At 45.3% G+C, this 25,007-nt stretch overlaps 1 protein-coding gene across 3 annotated transcripts in view; it reads right to left on the bottom strand.

Moving 5' to 3' along the window:
- Window positions 1–25,007, bottom strand: part of FRMD5 (FERM domain containing 5) — a 415,118-nt gene that overhangs the window by 8,146 nt on the left and 381,965 nt on the right. For 2 of the 3 annotated variants that reach the window (XM_006831705.1, XM_006831706.1), the window contains exons 7-12: window positions 19,655–19,742; window positions 8,934–9,022; window positions 5,949–6,012; window positions 4,956–5,047; window positions 1,231–1,305; window positions 558–626 (exon numbers count right to left, since the gene is read on the bottom strand). In XM_006831705.1, coding sequence (XP_006831768.1) covers window positions 558–626; window positions 1,231–1,305; window positions 4,956–5,047; window positions 5,949–6,012; window positions 8,934–9,022; window positions 19,655–19,742 — 477 coding nt within the window. The remainder of the gene's footprint in view (window positions 1–557; window positions 627–1,230; window positions 1,306–4,955; window positions 5,048–5,948; window positions 6,013–8,933; window positions 9,023–19,654; window positions 19,743–25,007) is intronic. The other variant, XM_006831707.1, reaches the window with a different exon arrangement.

Here is a 25,007-nt window from a genome sequence, read left to right as displayed (position 1 = left end):
AGCCTCCCTTGACTTTCAACAGACGCTGCTGGTGGTTGGGGGATAATGCCCCTATTCCTAGTGGTGAAGGCCAGTGGAAGATTCCTAGCCTTAACCAATTAAATTCTGAGATTTGCCAGGTTCTAGGAGATGAGCTTCTGGAAATACTTGATTTATAGTTATACATGAAGCATGGATCACAAAACTATTTTAGCAGGGATATAGGGCTCTCCTTATCTTCCTGTAATGGACTCATTCCAGAATCAATGAAATACTGCTGATTGGACTTATGGGAAAAGATAAGTTCTCTGCTGCCGCCTATGGTCAGTGTCAGGACCTGGGAGGAAAGTGGCAGCTGGATTTGTAAGTAGCCCTCCCTTATTTTCCATTATAGCTCAGGGATACCAGGGTCAAAGACTTTTGCCACACCTCCAGCTGTGATGGTCTCTTCATTTTCCTGCCTTGTACGTCTTCCCTTTCTGGTAGCTACATGTGGCCAGGATCTTTGCAGTCTCCATATTCTTGAGATTCTGGGAATGAGCTGGGACTGGTTTGTGGGGAAGCCTTTGATAGCCTACCTGTGTATTTCCGGTGGCTCCCGCTTGATCTTGGCACTAGACTCCATTACTTCCTTTGCAACTCGGCCACTATAAGTAGTATCATAAAAACAAGCATCGAGAAATGAGACAGCGTTCCAGGACCTGGCTCCTCTCCAAGATCTCAGGTTCTTTGACTGAATTGGGAGATGGCCCCTTAGGCCTATCCCTTCCCCAATATTCTGGTCCTTGAGAAAGGTTTGCTTGTTGAGGTAGAGTCCTATGATAACCTAACAGCCTATCTTAGAGGGCTCTAACTCTGGAATCTCTGGGCTCTTCTGTTCCCATTTGTAAAGTGATTTCTTATTGTCCAGAACATCATCACAAACATTGTCTAGGAAAACATCCCCCAGTAAAAATAAAATAAAAAACAGACAGTGGGCATGGAAAAAATCATGGTGACAGTTCTAATTTTGCTGCTGTTGTAATTAAGGAAAAGAGAAAAAGGTAGAAAACTAAAAACCCTACAGACAAACAACTGTAGGGAAGGCAAGAAGTTAAAGGGTGAGGAGACAGAAGGATTGCATCAAAACCTCGGGATTTTCGGGGAGTGCCCCAGTTTATTTGTTCTCAAGGGCAAGGGCCATGGAGCAACTTTTTTCCAGAGAAGGGTCTGAAAATAGATCCATAACAGTTACTTACTGTCACTATTTACCTGTATCGGAACCGGCTCCCTTTAAAGAATAAATTGCTGCTGGACACTGTGCGAACTTGACTTGATTTCTCCAGCCTGCAGCAAGGCAAAGTCCAGTGTGACAGACGGCCAGGTGCTACCTCACCTGGGCAAAGGCAGTGCATCCCCAATTCCTTCCAAAGGCTACTTAGGAAAAGAGCCACCCAGAGCCCACCTGGGTCTCTGACTCTTCCTTAGGACCAGAATGCTGGGCTCATGGCCAACTGCCCTAGCACCTCAATGTCAGGGGAAAGCCATATTGAAACCCATTTTAATGTCAGGAGACATATTTCATGGGGCCATCATGGGAACTGAGTGAGTTGCCATTAGTGTTGGTGGTCTGTAGGGGATAATAGAATGACAGCTATCTAATCTCAGCCAGGCCACTTATTAGCAGTGTATGTAACCTTGGGCAAATTTCTTTGCCTCTCTTTGCCTCAGTCTTCTTATCTATAAAAAGATGGAGCTAGGACTACTTGACTTCAGCGGTCCCTTCCAGTTCTAGTATTTGATGACTTGTGTCCATGCCTGGGAGGGGGTGAGAATAGAGGCTGTCCTTTCTACTCCAGCTCCCTATTGGAAAGACCTAAAGGATATTAGCAAATTCAAGACTGAGGAGTCCTATAATGAAGAAACTCGCTTTAATAAAAGTTCTATAATTTATTTGGTATACTTACAATTTTTAACATTTTGTTGTGCTTTAGGTGATAGTCTACACACCAAAGTAGTTTTCCATTCAATAATTCATGCACCAAATTGTTCTGTGACATTGGTTGCAACCTTCACAATGCATCAACCTTTTCCCCATTTCCACCTGGGTTCCCCATAGCCATTCATTTGGTTTCCCTGGCCCTCCCTGCCTTCTCATCTGTGTTTTTGGACAAATGTTACCCATTTGGTTTCATATAGTTAGTTGATTGATTTAAGCACATTCCTCATGGGTGTTGTTTATTTTATAGGTCAATCTATTGTTTGGTTGGAATTCTGGTATAGTGATGTAGGATCAGTACTGGACTGTGAACCAATAGGTTGGCAGTTTAAACCCACCAACTGCTCCTAGGAAACCCTATACAGGGTCACTTGATATGAGTCAGAACCAACTCAATGGCACTTAACAGCAACAACAATTATTTGGTTAAGAGGTGGCTTCTGGGAGTGACTTCAGAGTAATTTAGGCAAAATCTTGGGGGTTCTTCCAGTTGCTCTCAAACCAGTTAAGTCTGTTTTTTTTTATAATTTTTTTTTTATGAATTTGACTTTTGCTCTATATTTTTCTCCCATTCTGAGACCTTTTGTTGTGTCCTAGGTCAGAGCAGTAGTCATTATTGGTAGTTGGGCCCCATCTAGTTCTTCTGGCCTCAGGCTAGAAAGAGCCATTAGTAAGCATCCCTAGTGGTGCAGTGGGTTCAGCACTTGGATAATGAAAAGCTGGGGTGGTTTGAACCCACCAGCCACTCCTTTAACTAGTTGCTTTCTTGATTGAACCTTTGGTTTTCTTCACCCTCCTTTGCTTTGGGCAGGAAGAGACCAATAGTTGTATTTTAGGTGGCTTTCCTCAAGCTCTGAAGATGCTTATTAATATCACTTACAGGCTATAGACAGCTGATGGGGAGACCCTGAAAGTCAAGGGCTTTATAAAACATGTTCTTGAGTGATTCCTCTGATCCCATTAACCCTCTCTCACTTTGAAAAGAGAGATTGCCTAGAGAGAAGTCTCCCAAGAGCTGATTCAGCCTGCATCATCATAGTACTAAGCCAGCCAGGAGTGAAACCTTTGCTAGGAGTGGGTAGTATTTAGTGAGCTGTCCCCACAATTCATAAACACAGTTCCCTGGATATATCATCCCTACCTATCTCATGAGGTTCTGAGCCCACTCATCTTCTTTCCTGAGCATGTTTTCCAACTGTAACCAAGATGCCTTCATGGCAGTAGGCCAAAGGCAGAGCCAAGGATCTACACCTGAGAGATGTCCAGAGTGAGGCCAAAGCGACTGTTGAATGAGACTTGGCGTAACTGGAGATCTGACCCATGAAGAGCTTCTCACACTCAGAACAGTAAGTAGTCAAGTGAAAGCAGCGACACATAACCTTAGTTTCCAGTTGAAGTGGTAGCAGGGGTGGCTAGATGTGGGGATCTATTAATGAAAGGACTTAGAAGTTGAGTTTGGTCACAGGTTCAGAAGCGTAACTGTTCCCATGATACAGATAATAAAACAAAGACCTTCCTAAATGGTGCTGGAGGCATGAAAATATCAGAGCCAGGGAAGGTGCTTTCATTATGTTAGACCAGTTCCCAGGAGGCCTCTGTCAGCTCATGCCTTCCTCTCTTTGTTGGGGAGATCCCAGGGACCCTATCCTTCTGGGGCTGCTCTTTAGTCCTATAAGCAGAAAGGTTTTCATCTCTAGTTACTTCTCTTCAGGTTCATGTATCTAGCTAAACCTGGACTCTGTCCTCACAGGCAAAGGGAAGGTAGTTAAAACAGAAAAGAAATGTTTTCTTGGCCTTCCCTGAATAGGACGGACTGAATGGAAAAGAAATTTAGCCATACCAAAGTCTATTCTAAGTTTCATCTTCAGGAGAAGAAACAGTAGGTCAGGTTGCCCATTCAGTTCATCCTTAATTCTGGCATCAGTTACATAAAGAGTACTAAGAGTTTGGAAAGCTTCCCCAAAAACCACCTCTGGAGCTGTGGCCCTGGTAACTAGGAGGAGAAGAGACCTGCTGGTCAGTATCCCCTAGCAGTCGGCAGGCAGCAGAGCAATCCTGCTGTCTCTAGGTCCCTACAGAGAGGAGGCCTGGCAGGGGCATCTGGTGACACATGGCTCACCCTAGATAGTATGCCACACATTTTGTCTTTTTTCTGATTATTCTGATTAAAACAACAGCTTGTTAAGGAATAAACCATGACATTCTATTTTAAACAAGACCAAGAGGTTTAGTGCAACATACTTTGCCTAACATCACCCTCAGTTTCTCAAGGGGCCATTTTCTCAATCAAATAAAGTTACACATGAAAGTCTCACATGAAAGCCAAAAACTAAACCTGTGGCTGTCTAGTCAATTCTGATTCATAGGAAAGGATCCACATACTTTACAAAATCCTTTGGTATATAAAGTTCTTGTCTTTGGCCCAAACTTGCCTTCTCCATAACAGTCTAGTTCTCACCTCCTCTCTAAGCTCCTGAGTACTTGGTTTGTCACTGGCAATCACATTGGCAGCGATGCATCAGGAGGGGCTAACATCGACCTTACCTTAGCACCAGGCAATTCTGTGGGAAGCTGGGAAACAGACTCCAGAACGTCTCCAAGCCTCTCCAGGGCTGGAGCTGGTGCTAGGAGTCTATGTGGGGTTGTACCTGACCCTCTATGGCGCATGTATATTTCCAGACTGCCCAGAGCCCTGAAGGGGTCCGTAAGGGCAACTTGATTATATTAGGTACCCATGAGTTTCTTCTGGCCCAAGCATCACCCTGAAAGACCCACTGGAAGCTGACCAAGGCAGATCCCTTGGGCAACTCAACTGAAACGCATTCCCAGACTTTGGCTCTGTACCTCCAGGGTCGGAGTTTAACAAGGAAGCCAAGCCTTGTCATCTCTGGTTCCCTTTCTCAGGACCTCAGTTTGCTGGCCCATCATTCCTCTAAAAATAGCTAGCCTTTGCAACTTTGGGTCTGATAAAGAGTCGCCTTCTTATGAGTGCACTTACTTGTAGAAAGCTTGGTTCTCAATTCCACATTTCCAGAGGTGCTTGCAGGCTTCTGGAGTTGGAGCAAAATATGTGAGAATAATTTTCTTTTCCTACAAAAAAATTTCACATAGGAACAACTGAGTTTGGATGGAGAGGGGACAGCTGAAATAGGCCAGGACACTGATCCCTGACCTGCAACAGGGTTCCCCAACAGAATTTCAGTGAGAGGTTTCAGATGGGGAAGGAGTTGTGCAGCAGCTGGCTAGTTGGATGAGAAGTCCTGCAGAACCCACTGAGGCAAAGCTCAGTTCAGCAATAAATTCACACCTGTGAAGCCCAATTAGAGTACGCCTTATACACCCGCTGCTGTTGAGCCATTTCTGACTCCTAGTGACCCACCCTATATGACAGGGTAGAACTGCTCCAAAGGTTTCAGACATTATAGGAGCAGACAGTCTCATTTTTCTCCAGCAGAGTAGTTGGTGGGTTTGAACCACTGATCTCGTGATTGCTTGTGGTTACTATTATTAAGTGCTGTTGAGTCGGTTCTGACTCATACCGACCCTGTATAGGGTTTCAGAGGAGCGGCTGGTGAGCTTGAAGCACCAACCCTACGGTTCAAACCAACCTTACAGTTCAGTGCATTAATCCGCAGCGCCACACCAGGACTGCTTATCCCACTGTGCCGCCAGGTCTCCTTAGAGTAAGCCTTTGTTGTTAAGTAAGCCTTAGATGGTACAAATTGAACTAAGAGAGCCCTTGGCTAGAAAGTGGCACTCTCATTGGGAAATTTTCCATGGAAGCCAAAGACTCTACCTTTGACTTCTGCATGTCCTGGATGTGAGAATCTGTTGGATGGAAACTTTGGGTGTCACCAGCAACACTCAGGAAGTCTGCTCTGATTTAGCATGCAGGTCGTAGCTCTATCTGAACTACCCAGGTTTGGCCTTGGACATCAGGAGCCGTCCCAGTGCCCCAGCCCTCCCTGAAGAGAAGGAAGCTGTCACTCACCTCTTTCTGACTTACGTGTAAATAAAAAGTCTTTCCTTCAAATTTCAGCTTGGTCACCTCATTCCTAGAAGCACAAAGAGAGTGCCTGTCATGTTGTGGGCTGCTTGTCCACAGCTAAGTCCCACCCAGACTGGAGGGGGCTCCAGGCACAGACACAGTTTTAGCCAAAATCAGAACTGAAACAAGACAGCAGCGTAGTGGCCTTAGAGAACAGTTGTTGGACTAGTTTAATCCACAGTTTTCTGGTCAATCACAATATACTAGTAGGGTGGTAGGAGGATTTCAGGCCCATTAACAGTGGCTACAGAAGGGAAACTCTGCATGGGAAGTGAGTATAGGTAGCGTGTCCAAGGTCATTTCAGGGTTTGGTTCATAACACAGGTGCATTATCTGGATGGGACTGTCAAACGGAAAATGCCACAGGTAGCTGATGAGGCCAAAGTTCAAGATATAGCAAATAATGGAAAACAATGCAACCAGGTTCTGAGGGAGTTGTCTTTCAGGTGACTAGTGCCACTGAATGGAAAATGCAATTTAATGCAGACAAATGTCAAACAGTCTCAGGGAAGGGGGCGGGGCAACATACCAAGAGAGAGAACAGATTACATGGAACAGTCATGCAGCGTACTGACCAGGAAAGGGGCTTAGGGGGTTTTGTAGAAAAATCCTTGAAGCCACCAGCCCAGTGAATGGCTGCAGTAAAAGAGGCAAACAGGATACTGGGGTACGTCACCCGTGGTACAGACACAAATCAGAAGAAGTGACATGGTTACTGTACATGGCACAGCTTAGACCTCACCTCCACATACTATGCTCAGCCTCAGTTACATTCACAAAGTGGAAAAATTACCAGGGTCTCAGGTGGATGTACCTGTGAGCCAGAGAACTAGGCCTCAGCACTGGTCACACCTCCCTTCCCCCTTCCTCCTGCCCAACATGGCTTCCCTCTGGAGCCTCAGGGCCCCTCCACCTTGGTGGGGGTGGAGTCCTTGTTTTTCTACCCAACTGGGACCCTGAAGGAGGTCTGATCATGCACATCTGCCTCTATTTGGCTTCTTCCTCTTTGTAGTTTGTGGAAAGATTCGCTCAATATCCTAGGAAGTAGCAGAAAGGTAGTGAGAACCACGTACCCAATTTACTGATGAATAGAGACAAGTCACTTGCTCTCTGTGGTCCTGGAAATCACAGCTGGGTCAGGAAGAGAATTCACAACTTCTGACAACCAGTTCTGAGCAAATACAAACCTCATGGTATTCCTTCTCTGTCTGATTACATTTCAGTCTTTCAATCAATCAATCTCATACACACACAGGATACAAATAAACATCAATTGCTTAATATACAGACAAGCACAGACCATCTAGGCTCAAACAAGCAAGGTCAGAAAGTAAGGGGATTTGCTTTGACTTGAAAGTGCAATTAGGTTCACATCTAGTATTAGAAAGTTGAGAGACAGTGAAGAAAGAGGAGACTTCCTGCTGAAGAAGTGGGACTTGAGAGAAGCCAGAGAATGAAGAGGACCTGGGAGAACCTGGTGAGTGTCATGCCTTCTGTGTGGGTAGGGATAATGTAGGACTTCATTCAAGGTTTTGGCCACCGATATGCTCTACTTATTTCACCTAAACATAACCCCTGCCAGGGACTTCTGAGAGTGTGGCCCAGGAGTTGGCCTCCCATGGCACAGCAGATAATCCAGATGTATCCAGGTAGCAAATATTCCTCACCTGGAAACCTGTAGTCTGATCCTGCTCATTGTCTTTTTCTGAAATTGTTTTGTTGGGCAAGAGACCCTAACCCCTCACCATCTTTACCTAGCAAGATCAGTGAAGTGGGCCAATTTGAGAAAGCCTGGGAGCTGGGTTGTGTTGGGCGACACCAGTGCCCTGGGCTGCTTGTTTTCCTGGGGAACGGGGCCTGACCACGAATGTCTGCAGAATGGTTTTGTTAGCACTCTGGTGGTTCACCATATTGCTGTTCTTCACAAGAGCAAGAAGGGCTGGAAAGGTGGTGTCTACTCACAGGCTCAGGAGGGGAGGAGAGATGCCCTGCAGTACCACCAGCAAAGAGCCCACCGGGAAGTGATTGTGTGCAGGTACCCCATTAGCTGTTTGGGAGAAGGCAAAGGAACCAGTATATGGAGTAGGCAGCCACCTGTCTAAGCTCACAAGAGTAACTGGACAGCTTAGAGTTGGCAGTACGAGGCTCAAGAAAGGTCAGAAACCACTGGGGCTTAATAGAATTTGTAAAATTTTCTGATGAGTTTTAAGGATGTTTGTGTGGGTTAGCAAAAATCTCCAAGATAGCCAAACATCAATCAACAATTTAGTCTTTGCCGTATCAGCTCCCAGGAGCCAAGCAGCAGAACAGACCCTCTCAAAGAGACCAAATAGGAAGCAGTTTGGAGTAGCTGTAGCCAGGCAGCAATTCTTACTGATTAGAACTGACAGCAGGAGAGGGGAGGGAGGGGAAGAAGAAGGAATGAGGATATGACTTCTAAAGACCAAGGACATATAAGGAGGGAGACAGAGCTGCACCTGAGTTCTTGTACGGGCTCTGCTGTGGGGGTTGGTCTGAGGAGAACCAACGGTGACTTATATCTGCACCAAATGTCATTCTCTGGTTAGGAGTTTGGGTAAGGCACACAGAATACTGCAGAACACTCAGTTCAACAAGGTTGATTATGGCCCTCAGTGGGTGATGGTCCCAAAGATTCGTTCTTACGGGATGTTAGTTTCTATAGCATTGGGTCCAAACCCAAGTCTCTTGTCCTCCCCTGCAATTAAGCCTCCATTACACCCTTTCTCTGTATGGGAGAGGCTGTTGACTTTCAAGAATGCTTCTTTGGAAGATAAGATCCATAGAGACCACTACCTTCACCAGGCTCAGAACCCTAACTGCCCAATCACAGACAAAGGATATGACAACCATGGTTCCTCCCTGCTGGATAAGGTATAAAGAGCTTATTTTGGAAATGAAGACACTCACCATTTAATGAAGTGGACCCTCTTATTTCCTTGCAGAACAACAAACCCAAAAGGAGTGAAGGCCAGAAAGGCAGCATTTCCTGACACATCCTGAAACACACAAAGACTTCTCTTTAGGGTGAGGCAGGCATGGACGGAAAAGGATGAAAAAGAGAAAGAAGGTGTTCAGTTGTTGCAGGGTTAAAGCTTGAAATTATTTGGCGGCTGGTCACAGAAAGCTGGCATTTGGAACTGGAAAATTATAGTTTTGAGGACAAGCATTGCCACTTGCCTGCTGTCTAACAGGCATGTTACTTACCTTCACTGAGCCTCAGTACCTTTACCTTTAAGTTGTACATTATAAATAATACTAACCTTAGAAGATTGTTATGAACATCAAAAGAGAAGAGCAACTCTTCATACATGGCTGGTGGGGTTGTAAAAATGGTGTAGCAACTTTGGAAAACAGTTTGACAGTTCCTTAAAGTGTTAAGCATAGAGTTAACGTAAGGACTCAGCAATTCCAATCCTAGGTATATACCCAAGAGAGACAAAAATATATGCTACATAAAAACTTGTACATGAATGTTCATTGCAGCATAGCTCATTAATAGCCAAAAAGTAGAAATAACTCAAATGTTCCTCAGCTTATGAATGGATAAACAAAATATGGTATAGTCACACAACGGAATATTATTTGGCAACAAAAAGGAACGAAGTATTGATGCAACATGTATAAGCCAAACATTTTGCTAAATGAAAGAAGTCAATTATAAAGACCACATATATGACTCCATTTCGATGAAATGTCCAGGATAAGTAAATCTATAGGAGACAAAAAGTCTATCAGTGGTTTCCAGTGTTTGGAGGGAAGTGGAAATGGGAATAACTGTTCTGTACATCTTTCTGGTGATGAAAATGTTCTAGAATTAGTTCATAGTGATAGTTGCATAACTTTGTGAATGTACTAAAACTCACTGAATTGCACTCTTTAAATGGTGCATTTTATGGTTTGTGAATGACATCTCAATAAGGAGGCCTGGTGATGCTGTAGGATAATCTCTGGACTGCTAACCACAAGGTTGGCAGTTCAAACTCACTAACTGCTCTGTGAGAGAAAGATGAGGCTTTCTGCTCTCGTAAAGAGTTACAGCCTCAAAAACTCTATATAAGGTTGCTATGAGTTGGAATCGACTCAATGGCAGTGGTTTTTTTTGTGTTGTTGTTTTTAAGATGTTATCTAAAACAGAGAAAAGATGACCATTATTGTCACTATGATGGCCCTATGATCCTGAGTTTCCTCAAGAAAGTTTAGCTGAAGAAACACCAAGAAGCAACTGGTGAAGTGAACCATCATCTCCGTCTTGTGGTGCTTGAGTTGACAGAGCTAACAGAGGAGCTCTGGTTACCTGTCACCATTAGCTTGTAAGCTCCAGGGTGAGCAAAGTAGGGAGGAGGAGGAGGTGGAGGTTCCCTCAGATGGGAAAACGAGCTCCCTGAGGACCAGGCCTTTCTCAGGGCTGGGCTGGGGCATAGAGTTGGGGTCGATGGGTGGTGTGCTCTATCAGGGACTCTCTTGGTGAGAGGGGCCTCAGGTGAGAATTTGCCCTGTCAGGCTATATGGAAGATGATGGAGACAGTAGTACTGAGTGTGTTGAGGTGGCCATAAAATGATGCCAGGACACTTGTGAAATGAACGGCCTTGCTGGACAGTTGTCTGAGCCACAGCTTAGGTGGGTGCTGTGGAGTCAGGGTCAGACACCTGGCGTAAGGCATGTGAGGGACACCCTGGCTGTGAGGACAGGCTAGCCTCCCACCTTCAGAATTTTCCGACCACTCAGATCTTTAGCTTGCCTGGTTCTAGGAGGAGCAGAGCCTCTGCAGGGCCTCATGAACCTTGCCTCAAGGTAAGATACAGTTTTGCCTGGAAACTGTCTCTTAGAGTCAGTGTTCCCAGTGTGAGCATCTGAACCCAAGGAAAAAGCCAAGAATGTGTTTTGCAAACAGTTTCAATTAATATGTTATTATTATTGTCCTTTCCTTTGGGTCTACTGGAACTCAGACATTTGGCTGTAAGCACAATGCCATTCAACACATGGGCCTGATGAAAAGCTGTTTAAAAATAACCTGAATGGAGACACTGCAGAGCCACAGGGCTGGATTTCCTCTTGCCTGTCATCGGTGCTTAGTGGTGGTTATTAATATCTGAACACCAGGCACTGCTCACAAACATCATTCCTGCCAGGAGGCACAAGGGCTAAGCTGGCAGACTTGACAGATATAGGTGAGGGCAGGGTGGCCTTGTGGGGAGAACACCTAGGAGAGATGGTGAAGGAGGGCTCTGCTTAGACAGAGGCAAGTCACCAGGAGGCCTCTGCTCAGGGTTCAGACAGGACCCAAGGAGGTGCTAAGACTGTAGGCTTAGACAGAGACGTGATGGTGGAGACCTTGTCTCATTTGTACTGGTACAGAACAAGCCAGCAGGGAATGCTTAGCAGATGAATGTTTAAAACAATGGGATGGGTTACAGGGATCAGTGTGTCCATAGTGGGGGAAGGACAGATGTGAGCAAGAAGGCTCAAGGGGTAAGACATGCTCTGAAACAGAGAAGGAAGGGCAGTGGGAAGGACAGACTGAAGGGTCAGGTCTGCAGGAGGGTTGTGGATGGCTTGAAGGAATGGGGAAAGATGTGGTGAAGGGAAGCTGAGGGACAAGCAGGGAAGGTTGGTCTGCTTCTTACACCCCTGATTCATGAGGCAATGACAGGGCAGCACAGTGCCTGAACCATCATCACCCCAGAAGGGCTCTGGGTACAGACCACTTAGGTGCAGGTCCTGGGTCTGCTTAGTAGGTATTCAGTACAGGTTAGTTATATAATGTTGTTCCATGCCGTCAAGTCGGTTCCAACTCATACCGACCCTGTATAGGGTTTCCACAGAGTGGTTGGTGGATTTGAACCACTGGCCTTGCTGTTTAAACCAACCTTGCAGTCTAGTGTTTATCCTACAGTGCCATCCCAGGAGTCCTAGCTATGTTATACTCAGCTGTTATGTTTTTGTGTGCCTTTTGTCCATTCCAATTCACAGTGACCCCACAGAACAGAGTAGAACTAGCCTATAAAGTGTCCTAGGCTGTCATCTTTATGGGGCCAGATCACCTGATCTTTTCTCCCGTGTAGATGCTGGTGGGTATGAACCACCACCCTTTCTGTTAGACCAGCACTTAACCACTGTACCACCAGGGCTCTTTTCAATGTTATAAAACCCCATATACCAAAATCCACTTCCATTGAGTCAATTCCAACTAATAGTGGCTTACCATAGAGCTTTCAAGACTCCAAATCTTTACGGGGCTAGACAGCTTCATCTTTCTCCTGAAAAGCACCTGGTGGACTTGAAGTGTCCACCTTGTGGTCAGCAACCCAATGCCTAACACTGGCATCACCACCAGCGTTCCTTAAAACTCACATAGCTGCTACTCATTAGCTGAGCTTGTTGAGCTCAACACAAAACCCGTTTTAAAAACTACCATTTGATTATTTTTCCTGCTGATTAGGATACAGGAGCATGGGAAGTTGGGGTAGAAAAGGAGAAGTCACTCATTGTTTGGGGACCACAGAGAAGGGAGATTTGGGTGACACATGAAACTGAAGTGAACAGAAAGGGAAGGTGTTGGAGGAGGCAGTGACGCAGTTACAGACCTTCTAGAAGAGTTCACCTCAGTGACAGGCCTCCGTCGGGCCAGAGCAAAGGGAAGTGAAGGTCTGCCATGAGGCAGCCCTGGTTGGCGCTGTTGTTCAGACTCCTCAGGCCTGGCGTCTGAGTGGAGGCAGATGTTAGAGTTAGAGGGGAACAGCGTCTTCTGACCAGACTAGCTGATTTGGAACTGGGAATAAGCCCTGATGATTACCCACATCAAGAGCTCTAGTGGCACAGTGGTTAAGTACTCTGCTGCAAACCAACAGGTCGGTTGTTCAAACTCACACAGTGACTCTGTGAGAGTAAGACTTGGCTATCTGCTTCCATAAAGATTACAACCAAGAAAACCCTATGGAGCAGGTCTGCTTTGTCACGTGGGCTCACCATGAGTCAGAATGGACTCAACAGCTCCACCGCATTGCAATCAGTAATAATCAGACCTTGAACAATCTCAGTTCCATCTCTCTCATGTAGGAAGCATGTCTGTAATCATGCATGCTTCAAATGCAACAGACATAGATGAAGGATGCTGCAAAGCTCACTCAGGCAAACATCCATAAAGGGGGGCAGGCAGCCGGGATGTTTGTTTCTTGTCTCTGGCACATGAGGCTCTGTAACCAGTGGAAAGCGGGACTTGGCACTACAGTGAGAACTCTCACATCTGTACTGGCATGAAAATACAGACAGGCAGCCACGCTGCCACTTGCTCTGGAGCTCCCCCAGTTTCTTCTGTCTAACATGTCATTCTCACTGGGAGCCTGCCCTTGGGATTTGTGTGCAAAATAACAAGTTACGTGACAAAAAGAGAAGGAAATGAGGCTGAGGAGATTAGTGGCACAGACATAGTAACTGGTTTCTCAGGTCTTCCATCTTATACAATGGTGTCTATCTTTTCTCCCTGTCCTTCCCAACCTGATGAAATCAGCTTCCATGGGACTGAGGCTTTAATGGATCTGGGAGACATGGGCTTTGACAGCTACACTGTGGATACCGCCAGCCTCACTCTACATCAGATAAAAGAAGACTCTAGTTTCCGTCTACAGTTGTGAGTTTTAAGAAAAAAAGTTTAACATTTTTCGTCCAGCCTTGGTTTTGTATCCAACTCTGCTTCTATTTTACCCTTTGACTTAACTTCTCTTAAGTTTTCTAATTTGTAAAATGAGGACAGTAAAACCTACCTTGAGAAATACTGCTTCCATCTGATTTTAGAGATAAGGCCGATATGCCTTACTCTAAAGTATGAGAGTCATGGCTATGAGAGTTAAGGTTTTCCATCACCTTGACTGGGCCAGGCTTCTCAGTGGAATAGTAGTAGTTAAGATGCAGTTATCAGCCATGATGAGATCTAATTAATATAATGTCTTCACTGCCATGATAGATCTGCTATGAGCAACCAGTCAATTGAAAGGAAGTTTCCTTGGGTGTGTAGCTTGCAACACCTTTGATCTTACAAGAGATAAATGGAGAGAGAGGTGAGCAGAGCTCAGAGGGACCTACTGCCACTTAGAAAGAAGAACTGGGAGTGGAGTGTGTCCTTGGACCTAGGCTATCTGCTTAGGGACCCTGCACTGTTAAGCTCCTAGATCCAGGGAAAGACTGATGCCAAGACACATGGAGATCTCCATGGAATGCTGCGCCTGCAGATGCTGCAAGGAGACAAGGATCTTTCTCCAGAGCTGGTGCTCTGAATTTGGATTGCTAGCCTCCTAAACTGTGACAGAATACATTTCTGTTTGTTCAAGCCCTCCACTTAAGGAATTTCTGTTACATCAGCTCTAGAGAACTAAGACAATGGATGGATCTGCACTGAGGAGCCACACATTCATTTAGCACCCGCTATCAAACTTAATCTGTATCAATTCAGCTCAGGACATCACTCTGCCCAAAAAAAAGATTTCTAGAAGTCATAGCACTGACTGGTTCTTGCAGGAACGAATCCCAGGCTGCCTTTGCCAAGTCCCCACAGATTCCACCTCTGAACACAAATGAAGTAGGTGACAGTTTGCTGCCATTCCAGAGGACATCCTGGGTGTGACAGAGTCAGAACCACAGTATTGTTGGCTGTTGGGCCTCACACGTCATTCAGTCCCCTCTTTGGGTCAGAATTTACATGTGGTGCTGTAGGATAAGCACTGGACTACAAGATCAGTTTAAATCAAAAGGTCGGCTGTTCAAACTCACCAGCTACGCCTTGGAAACCCTATACAGGGTCGGTATGAGTCAGAACCGACTTGACGGCACTTAACAACAACAATAACAATCTGGGTAGATGAGTCTCTATTTTTTCTTAAAAAGCCTTAGGAAAGATGATTCCCTGTTCTCCCAGACAATTATGCCCACCCCTGAAAGTGCTCACAGTTGGAAAACTTTACATTAATATCAAATCATGAAAACCATCTAGCTTCAGTGTACTTAAACTCGTCATAATAAGCTGTGATGGAAATGAGGACGGACTCCCTATAAGAGACTTGGGGGCAAAGACAGCTCAGAAATGGGATTCTTGGCAGGAACATGCCATCTGAGTGGCTTTGGTCCAGTGCTTCATGTCAGCTGTAAATCTACATCCTTTCCGTAGCACAGTCAATGGGCGCACCTGAGGATGAAGGAGAGCCTTCAATGACTCTTCTCATTCTGTTTCTCTGAGGTCAAGGGCTACCTGTTGAGATGGGAGGGGAACTTATCTAGAGAGGAGGCTTGGTGGCTAGAATATTAAAGGAGTCATCTTACTTTAAGGACAGAGGAGTAAACATATTTTATTTCTATGACGGATCTAGCCTAGATCCTCTAAAATCAATTTTCTCCAGATCTGTATTATAGAACAAAGGCACTGATGAGCCTATTTAAAATTTTTATATAATGATTTTAGTAATCTTCTAAGCTTTTTCTCCTCTCTGTATGAGAACTAGCAGGGACTCCTATTTGTTCCTAAATAAAGATCATCTTTCTAGAAGAGAGACCTTGTATCAAAACAGCCAAGAACACAGTGCTGAGAACCAGACAACTCTGGGTCATGGTCCCAGGACCCTCCTTACCACCAGTATCCTTGCATATGTTAGCTAGTGTCTTAAAGGCTCAGCATTTTTCTGTTTGACTGGGGACAAGAATATCTTCTTGGCAGTGTTGTAAAGATTGACCTCGCACTTCTGAGCTAGCTCTCAATACGTGGCACCTTCGTGACTCATCATAATAAGGCTGAGGCCAGGCTGGGTACCTGTGACAGGCGGAACTCTTCCATGAACCCTAAGAGGGTAACCCTGTCAGTTACGCACAGGGGAGGACTGTGTGTGGTCACAGTCCAGGCCTGTGGGAGACTCAGGACAAATGCCCAGTCTCAGGGCTACCTAGATGAAACAAATTGTGGCTCCTGAGATTGGGGAGGTGTCAGGGCTAGGGACGTGACGGTGCTACAGTGGGTTGCTAGCTGTTTGCTCCCATTTCCTTTTCCAGCTACTGTAGGCTTGGTTGGCTGCAGCTTGTAGTCCAATGAATCAGTTAATATGGCCCTTTTAATTGTGCATGTTCTTGTGTCTCCTAAAGAATGATTGGGTGGTATTATGCAAATAAGGTGCTTGTGGCCCACCAAGGGGATTAGACAGCTTATTAATAATGCAAATAAGATGGGGTGGAACCTTACAAATATGGTATATAGAATCCTAACAGAGGGATTTGTCTGTTTTGCCATCCCACTATTCTTAAAATGAGCCATCCCAGAGGCAGAAAGGGGGGCCCTCACTACCATTAGGAAATAAGAGCCAGTGTCCCTGCATTGAGATCCTCCAAGACCCACGGGGAAAGAGAAAGAGAAAGCGAGAGAGTATGTGAGAACGCTATAACACCGGAAACAGTGTGAGACGGTGAGAAGCAGCATCAGAGAAACAGCAGTAGCAGAACCAAGAGACAGGCAAGAGATGGAGCAAGGCAGTTATAGTGGATGTGCCAACCCACAGAGTGAGTTCAGGTAGGAGGCTTTCCGGTGGAATGTGGTGCCTCTGGGCATTTACTGGCAGAGCTGAAGTGCTTCCTGACACTTGACTGAGCAAGGCAGAGGTCAGTCCCAAGCAGGGTCAAGGGCCAAGGGCTGAGAGGGGAGGCCTGTCCTGAGGGTGCTGAGAGGAGCTGAGAAAGCTGGTGTGCACTGAAGAAGGGACACTACCTACATGCTTCCTGAGCCTAATCCCAAATTGTAATTTAGTACTTCTGTAAAAAAACAACAACAACCCTGTAACTGCGGTTTGGGAATTCTGTGTGACCGCTGCAATGAATGCTCAAACCCAGTAGAGAAGTAGAGAGTGCCATGGGAAAGACAGCTCCTGTCAGAGTTGGTAAAAAGTTTGGAGGGTGATTCTTCTCCCTCATGAACTTAGAAGAGGTCAGATGCCCCCAGGCTATTTTTGCAGGGCTCCCCCAGGGGCTGGGAGCAGGGAAGAAGCAGCACAGAAAGCCTTGTGCAAGCTCAGGATTTGGGCATTATTGCAAGCCAGCTGGCTAACGGAGTCCGGCAGTGGGCCCATCAAGGGTCCGTAGGATCTGCTTGCCCTGGTCCCAGGGCCAGACAAGGACGTTCTGGGCAGAAAGAAACCCACAGTGTGCACAGGAAGAGCAGTAGCTTCTCAGTCCAGAAGAACAGAGCCCAGCCAAAGCATTGTTCTCTCTCATTTAATTATCAAAATGATTCCTCTTCTTCTGCCCTCCCTAGGGCTGCATGCCCCAGATTCCCTGGGCCCAGTAATTGCCTCTCTGTTAATAGAAATCATCAGTATTTATTACACTTAGTGCTCCAGCTTATTTCAGTTCTCCTTGTAGCAACATTAAGGCAAGTGCTTGGTGACTCTACTTAATAACAAGAGTAAAGGCTCCCAAACTGTTCTCTTTGCTTGGAAGGGCTGAGAAAATTGTGAGCTGGAGCCTGAGAGATGAGCTGAGAGGTCTTGTGTAGGGTCTGCAGCAGGGTCCTGATACGGCTGTGGGTGAGCAAGAGGCAAAAGGCATGAAGCCCAATGAGATGACCACCTCTCCCCAGAGTAAGTCTCCTAGGGGCTTCTGTTCCATATGTGGTTCATAGGAATGTGGAAACTTGACCTGGGTTCAGATTCTTGCTTTACCACCTAGGGCTTCATGAATTATAGCCTCCTGGGATTTTTGTCTTCTTATCTATAAAACAGGGAGAATACTATCTACCTCCCACGGCTGATGAGAATAGAATAAAAAAGCACTCTACTGGACCTGCCATGAAGGCTGTGCCACAAATGTTCCTTCATCTTTGCCTTCCTGCTTCCTTCTAGGAGTTGTTACCGTGGAGATTAAAGGATAGGTAGCAAAGGATATGATTGATGAGATTGGGCCTTGCAAGGTGTCTGGTATATTCATGGTGCCCAATTCCTTCCCACAACTTCCTCAGCATCTCTGTAACTGACGACAGACTGACTCATAAAGATGGTCCTGTGATGCATGTGGGGTTGGGGTGGACATAGGCTGGCTGTCACTAGATCTTCCAGACACCCATGGGTGACAGCATTGAATCACCACCCACCTCTGCTGTCAGGTGACATCCCATCTCTGTGGGTTCTGTATATGGCTTCAAGGAGACTGCATAGATTTAGGGGTCAAACCCAGAGGTGACTTTCTGACGACTTACCTGTCGTCAGGCAGTTATGTCTTTTAAGACCCTGGAGTGACTTGGTCATTTAGGGAGCACAGTTACTGAGCACTTTCATAGATGAAGACAGTGAGGCACAGAGAAGCCTCCAACAGTCCCAGGACACAGGCAACCAGCGCCAGCTGACTGCGAAGCTCTCTTCATTGCTGTGCGGGTCCCCTGCTGACAGTAGCTGAACACTTTATGGAAGGGTTTAAATGACATCTGTTTTGCATTATTTAGAGGGTATTATTTAGGAAGCCTTGCCAATTCATTTGTGAATATTCTGTGTAAATTTTTTGGTACAGTTAGGCATGAATGAGTTTTTTGACTGCTGGTCCCCCAAGAACACAGGGATTATATGGCAGTCAGCTGTGTTGCTGAATAGGGAACTGTGGGGCAGGGAAGGTGACCAGGATTTCTGAGCATCAGAGTGTTCTCTTTAAACCTTTAGAAAAGTCCTAGCCTTAAATTCCAGGCAAGAACAAATCAACATTATCTCACTAAAGAATCAACGAAAACACTACTCTGTCTTCACATTGCTGGGTTCCTTGGGTTCTATTCTATCCTTTTCATTTCTGCTTGAAACTAAGGTGTCCCCTTACCTAAGGCTGATCTGCTCCCATCTCATACTGTCTTCCTTCAGATCAATTTGAGAATCTGTATTTTCTGGTGGTACAGGGGCATCTCCAGTAGTGGAAAGAGTAAGGGACAAAATGGTGGAGAAACTGAGGCAGAGACCAGGAATGTTCAAGCAGCAGGGTTGTGGAGACGAAGAGGAGGGACATGCCTCAGAAGAACAGAAAGAGGCCAGGGGCCTCCATTGCTCCTAGCAGGACTGCATCTGCCTGAGCTCATCTCCAAAATGCCAGACACATGTGAGTAATTACAGAGGTTTTTCTTTGGGCAGAGCCTCCCCGGCTGCTTCCCATCTCCCCCTCACAGGCACATAATGGAATTAAATGTGACTCCGCTGCTGTTCTGCGCAGTGACTTATGCTACTGCAGTCAATAAAACCTACTCTTGGGAAGGAAGTAGATTATGGGTCAGGGAAGGGTGGGCAGTTGGCTGAGCTGCCTCCCCTAGTTCTCTATTGGGGGCCTTCCACATTCCTCTTTTCTTCATTTTCACCAAATTACCCACTACTGCCAAAGTAGGGCCCCAGTTTCAGATTTGTTATTTAAGATGAACTTTGTCTTGAATCTTTAACATTGATATGACATCACAAAAATTAGCAGCATGGAATCCAGAGAAGTTCTCAGAATGATACATTTTCTCAAATGTTTAACACTGCAAAAGCCAATCATTCAGACTGTGAAGGGGGCCTAAGGAGCACAGGCATGTGGTCCTTTGCTGCTGTAGCCCTCTTGAGGAGCAAGATCAGTGCAATCTCCAACCACACGAGTTTACCTTACACGGATGGGGGTCCACTCCATATGTCTCCAATGTCTGTGCTTTCCTTAGAAAGTTCAGCTCTGATGTTGCTGGTGTTTGACCACTGGAACACAGAAAATGAGATGGTTTCAGGCTTCCTGTTCTCACAGGTCTTATTGAAGTAATTCTCTATTAAGAAGTGTTCAGGTGAAAAGAGAGCAGCTGAGGACTCTAGGCGCATGGACTGAGAAAGGCTGTGCTGTGTGCCTGTGGGTAGGAGGCTGGCTTGCTGGCTTGCAAAATGTGCTCTTTGGACATTTAAATGTATATATATATATATTGTTGTGTATGTGTATGTGAAATATTTTTGCTTTGTTCATTTGTGAAAAATAAGAAAAGGGAAGCCACTGGGTGGAAGCAGGATCCCTGTTGTTACAGGGAGGGGAGTGTACTCCTTGAGATGAAACAAGGTATGATTGGTTGAAAGTAAGGCTGAAGTGTCTGTTTAAGTCACCCAATTCACAATAAAAAGTAAAAAAAAAAAAAGTGCTCAGGTGAAGTGAGAGAGAGGGTATTGTTTATGGAGTGCTAACTTTGGGTTTAAGGGTAGGGTTGCATAGCTGATTCATGTAATTGCCATTAATAAGTTGTATGCCTGTAATAAGTTGAATTGGCAAGAGTTGTGTGACAGATATATTTACAACAAAGACAAAAAGCAGTTTGGCTGCTTATGTGCAACCAAACACCTCATGGAATTTGATTTGTTGATTTGGAAGTTTTGGGTTATAGTTTCATGGAATACCCATATACCTGTCCTAATAACATGTTTAGTGCATCTGTTCTACCTCCTAGTTCAATGCTTGAGGTATTAAAACCTTACAAGGGTTATTCAAGGCACAACAATTGGTCTCTATTTGCCTAGTAGAACAATATAGGAAGAAGGAGAGTCAGGAATAGGGGAGGATGTGGAATGTGTGGTTAACTGACTACCGTAACAACGTCTCCTTTTGTTATGAGACCAGAATTGGATGATGCCTGGCTACCACCACTGAACATTTTGATCAAAGATTCTATATACAAATCCTAATGAAAAGTAGGAAAATAAAGAATAGAATTTCAAATTTGCACAGGTTCCAGACTTTCTGAAGTACTGGAGGCTGTATGAATCCTGAAAACTACTGCGTGGAGATAACTTTTAAAATTTAAACAAAAAAATCCCCTGAAGACTTCTTAAAAACAAACAATTGTTTAGCTTAACTAGTAAAAAAATGTCTGCCTTGAGATTAAGCTCTTGTATGATGTATGGGATCAAGGAACCCTGGTGGTATTGTAGGATAAGCGCTGGACTGCTAATCACAAGGTGGACAGTTCAAACACACCCGCTGCTCCATGGGAGAAAGCTGGGGCTTTCTGTTCCCATTAAGGTTTACAGCCTCAGGAATTCTATACCAGGTCGCTGTGAGTTGGAATTGACTTCATGGTAGTGGGTTTAGTTTGAGTAGCGGCTGGTGGTCATGTGCCGGTGAGTCAATTCCGACTCATAGCAACCTTGTATGGGGTCTCTGAGGCTATAAATTCTTTACAGGGGCAGAAAGCCTCCTCTTTCTCCCACTTGGTTTGAGTATATGGGATGAAACTGACAGCAGCCGCTTGGAAACTCAGCTAGACACTTTAGGGGTTTGTGAATTTAAATTAATGGAGGAGGAACAATTTAGAAAAGGAGGGGGAGATTGGTTGCACAGTTTGAAGAATGTAATCAATGTCACTGAAATGTTCATGTAGAAACAAATTGGGGTATGTTTTTGCTAAGTATATTCTCAACAATCAGAAATAATTTTAAAAAGTGCTGAAGATGAGGTACACTCCAGATTTTTTATGTGCATGCTTCCTGGTGTTCCAGGACCAAGTTCAGAGACTCCTGTTTGGGATCAAAAAGTCAGATGTCTGCAGGGGTGAGGCAGGCCACATAGTGAGTGACCCTGGCTGAGTAACACAATATGGACTGTAGCAAACTGCAGAGTGCTAGCTGAATCTAATGTTGTTGCTATTCTTGTTGCTTGCTAAGTGCCATCAAGTCAGTTTTGACTCAGCGACCCTGTATAGAGCTCCTAAGGAAGGACTGGTGGGTTTGAACTGCTGACCTTGCAGTTAGCAGTCCAGTGCTTATCCTACAGCACCACATCAGGACTCTGTATCTAATGAGGGGGGAAGGGTGTACCTTTTCCTCAGCTCTGAGATGACTCAGAATTCCTATATAATCTGTTTTTGTTGTTTTTTTAAAGAGAAGTCAGAGATATAATTTTTATGTGTCCTGGTATGGCACTGTAGAAAAATTACTGGACTGCTAACTGCAAGGTCGGCAGTTTAAACCCATTTCTCAGAACTCTACACAGGGTCCTGTGAGTCTGAACCTACTCTACAGCACTTACAACAATTGTGATTTAAAAAGCCCCGTTGGCACAGTGTTAAGTGCTCAGCTGCTAACCCAAAGTGAGAACTTCCCAGGACTCTGCAGAATGTGGCAGGCCTTCTAATTCTGTAAAGATTTACAGCTATAGAAATTCTATAGGGCGTTTCTTCTCTGTCCTACATGGTCTAGAAGGTCACTATGAGTAAGAATTGACTCTATGGCAATTTTTTTTTTCTTTTAATTATATTTTTAAATACTAGGATTGCAACGCTGTAGGATAAACACTGGACTTCTAACTGCAAGGTCAGAAGTTCAAACCCACAAACTGCTCCTTGGAAACCCCATAGAACAGGGGTAGGGAATGTGGGGAATGCCCAGACCACGGGCTTTATAAGGCCTATGAAATAATTTGGTCTGGCCCTGCATTTCCAACCATCACATTTGTTATTGTTATATGCTGTTGATTCTCTTCCGACTATAGCGACCCTGTATAAGGTTTCTGAGTAGCGGCTGGTGAGCTTGAACTGCCAACCTTGTAGTTCAAATTAACCTTGTAGTTCAAACTGACTTTGCAGTTAGCGTGTTAAACCACAGCACCACACCAGGGCTCCATCACATTGTTGTTGTTGTTAAGTGCCGTTGAGTCTGTTCCGACCCATAGCGACCCTGTAGAGGGTTTCCAAGGAGCAACTGGTGAGTTTGAACCACCAACCTTGCAGTTCAAACCAACTTTGCAGTCTAGCGCATTAACCCACAGTGCCACACCAGGACTCCATCACATTAGGGGTGAGTTAATTAAATGTTTGACCAAATATGCTGTTGTTAAGTGCCGTTGAGTCGGTTCGAACCCATGTATAGGGTTTCTAAGGAATGTCTGGTGAGTTTGAACCACCGATCTGGTGGTTCAAACTGACCTTGAGGCCTAATTTTTAAGTTGATAATTTTGTATGGCCCATGGATGATGCTATAAATTTGGGCAGAGAAAAGGTTCCCCGCCCCTGCTATACAGGATTGCTATGAATCTGAACTCACTTGATGACAACAACAAAAGGGGCAATCAACAGAGTCGTGGTGTGGCGCTGTAGGATAAGCACTGGACTGCTAACTGTAAGATCAGCGGTTCAAACCGACTAGCTGCTCCTTGGAAACCCTATCACAGGCTAATTTTTAAGTTGATAATTTTGTATGATTCAAGAATGATGTTATAAATTTTGGCAGAGAAAAGGTTCCCCACTCCTGCTATACAGGGTCACTATGAGTCAGAATCCACTTGACAGCACTTAAACAACAAGAGTCCTGGAGAGGTTCTGTAGGGTAAGCACTGGGCTGTTACATAAGGTCAGTAGTTCAAACTCACTAGCCACTCCTTGGAAACTCTATACAGGGTCACTGTGGGTCAGAAGGACTTGAAGGCACTTTACAGCAACAACCCTGGGGCAAACTAAACAGATCTGCAGACCATTGTTTCTTTTCTTATCTGATCTACACTGACATACAAAGGCATCTTTGTATCTGTGTGTCTCCCTTTCTTCACTCCAAAAGGGAACTGGGGAATACAGGGTGAGAAGCAGTAGAAGATAGTGTAGCTCCTTAGACTCAAAGGCAGCTCTGTTTGTCCACTGGCTGATAACTAGGAAAAGAAACAAGCAGGAACAGGAAGACACCAGTGCTCAAAAGAGGAGCTCTAAAGAGGAGTTTTTAGCATCCATTCCCTTCTGGTTGTCTCTTTAGCAGGTGTGTTGATGTGCTCAAAGCAGAATCATCAAGCTCACTCATGAGCTCAAGGTCTTGGCAACGCAGACACACTTTATAGATGAGGAACTGGTTCTAGTGTGTGGGCACTTGGTGAGGTCCTCAACAACTCTGATGGCTGCTGGGAATGACTGAACAGTGCTGATTTCTAAGCTCATCGTTTCTCTTAAGTAATATAACACGGCAGGGTGATCAGCCAACCCAAGGGAGATGAAGGCCAGATTCCTTCTAGAGTCCCTTTTGGAGAGACATCAGTCAATCAGTACCTTTGCATTAGAGTGGAGAAAGGAAACACACATTTTTTTTGACACTATGACGAGACTGAACCTGTGTAATCAATGTCTGTGTAGTAGTTATTACTGTGAAATAACCAAGCTCTTCTGCTGGCCCCAGAGCACCCACGACACAGGGAAGGTGGCTGGAAAATGCTTGCAGACTGCAGGCAGGTTGCCCTGTAAGTGTTATCATACAGCGGGGCCAGACTTGGCACCAGAGCCCAGGGAGAATGCCTTCCCATCTCCCTACCACTAGGGAGCTTTCTCAGGGGTGAGGGACACTCTCAGGCTGGAGACTGGCTCTGTGGCTCTAGTTACCACTGGGGAGCCCACTCAAACTTCCAGGGTCCTGAAAGCGGGCATTGTTTCCTGGGGATTCCTTGACTTGGACAAGGTTTCTGGGAGAGTGCCTTCACTGTTTTCATACTTACTAAAACCCTCCAGGCAGTGATTTCAGTTGGGACCTGCCAGGATCTCTCCTTTGACCCAGCAGTGAGACCACACACAGGCCCATGTTTATTCTGACAACTATCACAAGGGGTTGCTTTGTCACTAGCAGTGCTGGGAGGCGCTGGTGGCCAAGCACCAGTAGCTGCACTACAAGACAGATGGGAAGTATCCAGCATTCCACCTCTAGGAAGATGGGGAACCCGCCACACACAAAGGGCAAGAGGCATCTTTCCTGAGGCTAAGGGGGCTTTTCCACCACTTATCTGTCAGTTTGTCCTACTGTGGTGGCTTTAGTGTTGCTGTGATGCTGGAAGATATGCCACTGGTATTTTAAATACCAGCAGGGTCACCACAGTGGGCAGGTTTCAGCTGAGCTTTCAGACTAACACAGATTAGGAAGAAGGAGGGGCAGACTACTGAATGTTTAGTCACTGAAAACCTTATGACTAGCCGTGGAACATTGTTGGATACAGTGCTTGCAAGTATGACTAAGGAAGACCTG

The sequence above is a fragment of the Chrysochloris asiatica genome, unplaced genomic scaffold, assembly GCF_000296735.1.
Source record: "Chrysochloris asiatica unplaced genomic scaffold, ChrAsi1.0 scaffold00004, whole genome shotgun sequence".
NCBI lineage: Eukaryota > Metazoa > Chordata > Mammalia > Afrosoricida > Chrysochloridae > Chrysochloris > Chrysochloris asiatica.
Note: the sequence above shows the minus strand (reverse complement) of the source record. Positions and strands in the feature narration are given on the sequence as shown.